The sequence below is a fragment of the Alnus glutinosa genome, chromosome 1 (assembly GCF_958979055.1).
Source record: "Alnus glutinosa chromosome 1, dhAlnGlut1.1, whole genome shotgun sequence".
In the NCBI taxonomy this organism is placed as follows: Eukaryota; Viridiplantae; Streptophyta; class Magnoliopsida; order Fagales; family Betulaceae; genus Alnus; species Alnus glutinosa.
Window position 1 is genome coordinate 38258189 of NC_084886.1, and position 7143 is coordinate 38265331.

General features: G+C 38.0%; 2 protein-coding genes across 2 annotated transcripts; both read left to right on the top strand.

Annotated features, from left to right (window-relative positions):
* Positions 1–497: 497 nt before the first annotated feature.
* Positions 498–3574, top strand: LOC133858863 (uncharacterized). The gene is made up of 7 exons (XM_062294323.1): positions 498–805; positions 896–934; positions 1117–1170; positions 1297–1350; positions 2909–2962; positions 3054–3125; positions 3260–3574. The coding sequence occupies exons 1-7, from the start codon at positions 752–754 to the stop codon at positions 3380–3382; spliced, it is 450 nt and encodes a 149-aa protein (XP_062150307.1). The 5' UTR covers positions 498–751; the 3' UTR covers positions 3383–3574.
* A 2139-nt stretch (positions 3575–5713) lies between these two features.
* Positions 5714–7143, top strand: LOC133858864 (heavy metal-associated isoprenylated plant protein 35-like). Its single transcript, XM_062294324.1, has 3 exons — positions 5714–5946; positions 6040–6115; positions 6290–7143. Exons 1-3 carry the CDS (start codon positions 5899–5901, stop codon positions 7018–7020), a joined length of 855 nt encoding a protein of 284 aa, XP_062150308.1. The 5' UTR covers positions 5714–5898; the 3' UTR covers positions 7021–7143.

The following is a 7143-nucleotide window of genomic DNA, read 5'->3' on the forward strand; positions in this document are numbered from 1 at the left end:
AAAGAGAATGAAATTAACAATTTTTTTTTTATTTTTTTTTAAGAAACAAAAACAATCAATAATGACCTGGCATGCCAGTGAATTAAGACCCTGAGTAGACATGCTGACTATGTTATCGTGACACGTGTCAGATTTTAATTGAATATTATATTGCATTGACATTATAAAATAACGTGGAGTGAATAAAATGATCTATTTGATAATGATTGGAGTCTTGGGAAATAAATTGATAAAATTTAAACATTAAATAGAAATTTAATAAAGTCATACCTTAAGAACCTCTAAAAGCATATTTTTTTTCCTTTCTTTCTAATAATTCAAGCTAATAGAAATAAATGTAACCCTTTAACTAATAGATTAACTCTTAAGACATTCATGATGACTCTAAACTCTTTAAACACCTACCTTAAATTGGACTGCTTTATGCAACTATTGGTACATGGGAGGCTTTAGGCCCAAGGACAAGACATGTATACATATTTGGTTGTCTACGATAATCCTTTCGTTTTCTCTACAACTCAAGAGTAAAAACCTACACTTCACTGCATCAGTTTCAGATTGCCCGCCCAAACACATCCTTAACTCAAATTTCAAATCCACGGGGTTTTGGTTCTTTCTCTCTCACACTTCTACTGTCTAATCCTTATATACCCCGACAACCTCAAGGATCTCTCAGATTGGTCGTAGACACAAGCAGAACCCCCCACACAAGCCCTAGAAACCTCATCACCTCATCGGAGTTCTCGATCCAATGGCCAACTCTGACTCCTCACCTGCTCCGGCTCAAGCCGAGCCACTCTCCTTAGTACTCTCTCTTTCTCTGTGTGTGTGTGTGTGCCAATTTGTATGTGTTTTTGTGCTTGGAAATTTGATAATCTGTGATTTTTGGTTGCAGAAGAAGGAGAACATTACTCCGATCGGCTCAAAGATCGCGGTAATTTCCAATCCTTGTATGCTCAGTGTCCTTTTTGTTTGCTTAGGAAAAATGTAGGTTGCGTTATTGGGATTTAGATCATTTTATTTTGTTTCTGCTGTCTGTCCCCAATTTTCTCGTTAGCCAAGCAGGAATTCCGAGAAGCTATAGCGTTCTCATATCTGTTGGGTTTTTGCTCTCAGGAATTGAATGAATCGAGGGCTGAGCTGCTTAATAGAATTCAAGGGTTGAAACATGTGAGTTTAAGCATTACTTTCTTAATTAGCACTGCAATAATGGTTATTATTTGTTCAATTTGCTTTAATGTGTTTCAGTTCTGACTGCGGAACGATTTGTTTTGTTTTATTTTTATGGGTAATTAGGATTTGCAAAATTGGAGATCAAAGTTAGACACTCAAGTTAAGGTCTATCGCGATGTAAGTGTTGGATAATTATAACAAAATGTCTTTGTATATCCATTCCATTTTTGTGCTTTATATTTGGAAAGTGTGCAGATGGCTCTGCGTCTGTTTTGGTCTCTTGGAATTATTGATATATGGACAAGTTTTGATAGAATAAGATGTCTGGCTTCCATGGGTGATTGATACAAGATATGGGTACTTGTTCTTTGGTACCTGCTATGGCATTCAATTCCTTTTGTTTGATATTTGGATCTTATTTATGGATCGATTTCTTCTCGCATAGACCTGTTTTAAACTGGGGTTCTAATTATTACTCCATGATGGCATGGTTACAATTTAATGGGGAAAACTTCTTTAGATCTTATAACTATTTTCAGCGACATTGATATTCTTTAATTAAACAGTCCACTAAAGTTGCGTGAAGGTCAACTTTTATGGAACCTCTTCAATTCAATATGAGTTGATTTTGATTAATGTTATATGGCTAATTAGAGATATTCTTTTACCAGACAATAATCTCGATTAACAACAGTGATTATGTTTTGATTTTTGTCTCATCACACTTTCTGTTAGATTCTTGATCTATGTCAACAAAATGTTTTTGGAACTTTAGAAAAACTTATCAGACACAATGAATACTCCATTATAATAATGTATGATTCGACTCCGGCAAAATGCCAGGAGTGGATTAAAATGTTTCTGCACCTGTGGCATGCTTTGGTGCTTCAAGACCCAAAGCACTTACAAAGCGACTGTAGAGCTAGAGGGAAGAAACTGGAAATAGATGTGGGAGCCATATTTGTTAAGAGAAATGTCAAATGTTCGATAAGTGGTAAAGAGCAACCTCTATGTCTAACAAATCATGTGGAGATTTTACAGGCAACCAAGCTAGTAACTAGATATCTAAGGATATTGTTAGACACATCCTACAACATCTAATGTATTCCCTTGCCAGCTAAGAGGACTAAGGACTTCAGAACACGTGTTGCTGCTTGGAAGATGCTGATGTGATAACAAAGTTTGAATAAATGGTGCTTGCACGCAAGCAATTGATATTAGAAATTCCCAAATTGTCCTGTTTTAGGGATGAAACATTGGAGCTTGGCTTTAAGAAATATCTTCTTTTCACTTGTTAATACCAATGGTTAAACAAAGATGGTCTCTTTTGAAGTTATGAGCTATAGTGGTGAATGAGTACTTGAAATCTAACATGATTGACATCCATAAATTTTTGACATGAAGTGACTAAACTCATACATGGTTTGACTGCAACATATATACATGGTGATTTGTGCAGCCAAATAAGTTTGAAAGAAAAAAGGACTGTCCATCATTTCATATTCTAAAATCATCTTTAAACTATGCTCTATGGATTTCAGTATTTAAAGTGCATCAATGTGCTGAATATGTCAATATTGTAATCTAAATGTAAACTTGGTTTCATTGCATTTCTTTCTTGCTTGCTTGTTTTGATTTGATACTGGAACTCAACTCTGCTTCTAATTGGCATACAAATCACTTTGCCCATAAACTTCAACTTGTAATTTATGCAATTATCTCTTGCTTCATACAGGAGCTTTCAGATCTCAAGAAATCATTGAATGTCGAAGTGGATCAACTTCGATCAGTAAGTGGTGCTCTGCAGATTTATCCTTCCAAGCTTGATTTTTCAGATATATCTTTGTCTGATTTTTTTTTTTGAATAAAATTGGATCTAGGAATTTCAAGAACTGAGGACCACTCTCCAGCAGCAACAAGAGGATGTCACTTCTAGCCTAAGAAACTTGGGGGTAAACTATTACTAGACTAATTAATTTTCCTATGCCTTCCAAGGGCTGATCTATTAAACAGATTTCTGGTATTATTTTATGCTTTGGGAACTAATCACAAGCACCTGGACTGATTCATAATGAGCTTTTTGCAGCTGCAGGATCTCTCAAGTGATGCTATAGACGCCCAGGCTCAGGATCCTAAGGTTGAAGGGAATGACAAGGAAGGACAAGTTTTGCCTAAGGAGGATAATAATGATAAAGAAAGTGAAAACTAGATGGGTTTGCACTGAAGTGTGCATGACTTATAGGTTATGCCCCAAAAGGAGATGAGCAGAGCATTTTTCCATGAATGTGTACCACTGGTGCTTTATCTTGTTTTTAACTTAAGTTTACAACAACGAACTCTTTTCTCAATCAATTATTGTGGAATCTTGCCTACTTGTAGAATTTGGAATGCCGTTCTATGTCGTTTCCATTTTCGGTGTGGATTCAACCTAAGATGAAGCTTTTCTCTAATTCTTTCTCATCTCCATTCACTGAGTACTAGTTTCTTAAGCAATCTGGGTGTAGTTCATTCCCATTTTTCTTTTCTGTTTAAAACTCATGCTCCTAAATTACTGTCTGAAAATGTTGAGAGATACCTTATTTCTTTTCTCTTTTTTTTTTTTTTTTTCAATATATATATATATATATATATATATATATAAATATTATATTTCGTGAGTTATCTTTTAAAGGTGTGTACTTGAACTTCATGAGGTGCTGCAACTAGAATTTAAGACATACAAGCACATACAAAAGTAATAATAAAAATCCCCAAAACCAGATCGATTTTCAAGTAGTCAAACATTGAATGGCTCATCAATGAACGGAACTCTGGCGGGAAGTTCCATCAAAATCTTAGAGTTGGAATATTTTAATCCATATCTACCCCCCTATCTACCACTTCAATGTTTATTTATTGTGAAAGTAATGGGATTCATTTTGTTTAAAGTGTTGTCTTGTCAATCTCTTTCGTTTTTTTTGGCTCATTGTAGAGTGTTTCCTGCTCCATTTTCCGAGTAACCCACAGAAATATGTTCACTGGCCTTGCGGAGGGAGACGGGAGGGGAGATTCCGTGTCAAACTGTTCAAAAGTTAAAACCGGTAATTCCGCCACCACTTTCAGATTTAAAGCAATTAATCTTAATTAAAACTCCATTTGTTTCCACGTGTTTTTCATATAACCTTTTCATTTTTTTTTTTTTTTTTTTTTTTTTGAGATAAATGAACAAGCTTATTGCACCGGGCTATCTATGTGCCGCCATGTCACTAGACAAGCTACTTCTTTCTTTTCTCTCTCTCTCTTTCTCTCTTCTGACCTTCCCACCGTTTCATGCTGCTTGCCGGGGGAGGGAGGCTCTAGCCTCCCTCCTCCTGATTTGTTTGTTTCTTCTCTTAGCCTTTTCGGGCTAGAGAGGTTTTTGTGCTAGAGTCTCCCAGCCACTAGGGCTGTTTGGAGTTTTGTGTCCCCCAGACTTGTCCGGTGGTGGATTTTAGTCCTCCTAGTCCGTTTGGACTATGGAGGTTTGTGTAGTCTTTTAGTTTTTTTTTTTTTTTTATTGTTTCATTCGGTTAGCAGGAAAACATTTCAGAGAGGCGTTGGAGGAGGAGATTCCGTCGCTTCGGTGGCTGGCAAAAACTTTGGTTGGGTTTTAGTTTTTTCATTCTTTGAAGGCCAAATCTGCGCTATTTCACAGCCGCCCAGTCGACACGCGCCCCTTTGCCGTGCTCATCGTCGTCCTCTGGTTCAGACGCTGCCTTCTACGGCTGGGTAGCTCAGCGGTGACCGGCGCGTGGCATCCACGCGCCAGGGTGTTCTTCGTACTTTGGGCCGCTCGTGATGGCCATGTTCTGTATCTTTCCCGTGCAAGGTGGTGCCCAGGGGTTTTTCTTGCTTTAGGCGGTTGCAGGGGTTGTCCTGTGGCAGTGCGTGTGCTGCATGCGCCGTCTCCAGTGGTGTTTTCTCCGACGGCAGATCCTGCTTTAGGTGTTTTTTTGCTTTTGACAGATTGTATTTAACAGCTTGCTTTGGGTTTGATTTAGTCTGGTCATTGCTTTTAAGCACAATTTTGTGACTGACTCCATAGTGCAAGTAGAGGTTCATATCTCAACGTAGAGGCACATTTTTGTTGGCTAGGCTTATTAGTAGCAGCTGTTGGTATAATCTGTGATTTGGGTAACTATAATGGGGCATCTGTATTTTGTTAAGTTTCTGTTATCTGTAATCTGTACTTTCGTTACCCTTTGGGTGTTATTAATGAAATCTTTACGCTTTCCCTTAAAAAAAAAAAAAAAAAAAAAAAAAAAAATTGTCACTAGACAAGCTTCCCTCCGGTTGTGGATTTCAAAAGTAAATTGAATTTTAATAAATAACATAAATAGCAATAGTTATGAATAAGGACAAATACGAGAATACAAAAAAAAATAAAATTGTAAATTGTGGGGGTTCACGAGGAACAAGGTAAGATCAGATGTAATTAAAATATGAAACCCGTTTTCTTCAGGAGAGAGAGAGAGAGAGAGAGAGATATTTTTTGTCATTTTCATATAGAATTTGATTGTTATATGTGTTGCGCAATTTGCTCCGTACGGAATACATATAATTGCAGTGCTTTCAGAGTACAGAGGACTTCGACAGAGTTTTTTCTCTCACATTCATTCCTTCATCTCTCTGAACTGAACCTCTTCAAAATTACTCCCCACTTCCAATACTCTTTCTTCGCCTCCTTCATTCTCCCAGCTCCCTCTAATGGCTACCAAATCTGCTGGAGAACCCTCAGAACCACTTAAATACCAGGTATATCCCTGTTTAAACACAGACGTTCTTCTTCTTCTCCTTCTTCTGTCACTGATTTTGGCATTTCAAAGCTCATTTGCTTTGTTTTCTCAGACATGGATCCTGAAAGTTTCCCTCCACTGTGAAGGTTGTAAGAGGAAAGTCAAGAAAGTTCTACAGAGCATTGATGGTACTAATTACCAAAAATATGAAAACCCTTTTGCCATTTTAATCTTACACCTTTTTCTTCTTTCTTTGCATAAATTTTCTCATCAACCAAATAGGACTCTATTTACTCTCCCTTTTTGTGTTGCTAGCTTTTTGCACATAGCCTTTATTGTACTGTCTTTTTTGTATTTTGCAGGTGTTTTTACCACAGCCTTTGATTCACAGCAACACAAAGTTACAGTGACCGGAAACGTCGCAGTTGAGACCTTGATTAGAAAGCTGCTTAAAACAGGGAAACACGCCGAGATTTGGTCGGAAAATATCGCCGCAAAAGAGAAAAAATCAGGGAGAGCAAAGAACAAGGACAAAGATAGTGACCCAGAAAGTGGCATAAACGACAATGACAAAAAAGACGAGAATCCATGTGAGAAGAAAGTTGAAGAGAAGCTTAGCTCTGTTAAAAATAGTGGAAAAGAAAAATCGCCGGAAAATCATCCCGGCGATGAGGAGTCGCCGAAGGTGGATCAAAAGGGCAGCGAAAGTGAGGGCGCTGCTAGTACTGCTGCAAAAGGTGGCGGTAAAAAGAAGAAAAGGAGAGGGGAAAAAGGTAATAATGCTAGCAGTGGTCTGGCTGCACCATTATTTGGTACGCCTGCAAGCACCGGATCTCAAAGTCATGATCTGGGTATGAATCATGGTGTGGGGCTGATGAATCTGAACCCTACACGTCAGTCATCAAGCCACCACCCACAAGGAAATTACCATCAACCGGTGTATGTTGCAAGTTACAACAGGATACATCCTACCCAAAGTTTTGGTCCATCATATGCAGGTACCCACCACGAGATTTATCCAGTGCAAGCAACACCGTTGGATTCCTTTCAGATTTTCAGTGATGAAAACGCCAATGGGTGTTCCATCATGTGATTTCCGACCTTGTGGAGATCGGACGGTGGGTATTTTGAGCTTACAAGGGGGTGCATCTTTTTCTGGAGATTTTGTTAGTATTGTAACTTCTCTTATTAGGTAAAAGCTGAAATCTCCTCTTGA

Bases quoted from the DNA above. Each gene is read 5' to 3' on its own strand.
- LOC133858863 (XM_062294323.1), top strand. From the start codon at position 752: ATGGCCAACTCTGACTCCTCACCTGCTCCGGCTCAAGCCGAGCCACTC. The intron at 1,171-1,296 runs GTGAGTTTAAGC...ATGGGTAATTAG, and splicing joins GAATTCAAGGGTTGAAACAT to GATTTGCAAAATTGGAGATC. The intron at 1,351-2,908 runs GTAAGTGTTGGA...TGCTTCATACAG, and splicing joins AAGTTAAGGTCTATCGCGAT to GAGCTTTCAGATCTCAAGAA.
- LOC133858864 (XM_062294324.1), top strand. From the start codon at position 5,899: ATGGCTACCAAATCTGCTGGAGAACCCTCAGAACCACTTAAATACCAG. The intron at 5,947-6,039 runs GTATATCCCTGT...TTGTTTTCTCAG, and splicing joins CAGAACCACTTAAATACCAG to ACATGGATCCTGAAAGTTTC. The intron at 6,116-6,289 runs GTACTAATTACC...TGTATTTTGCAG, and splicing joins AGTTCTACAGAGCATTGATG to GTGTTTTTACCACAGCCTTT.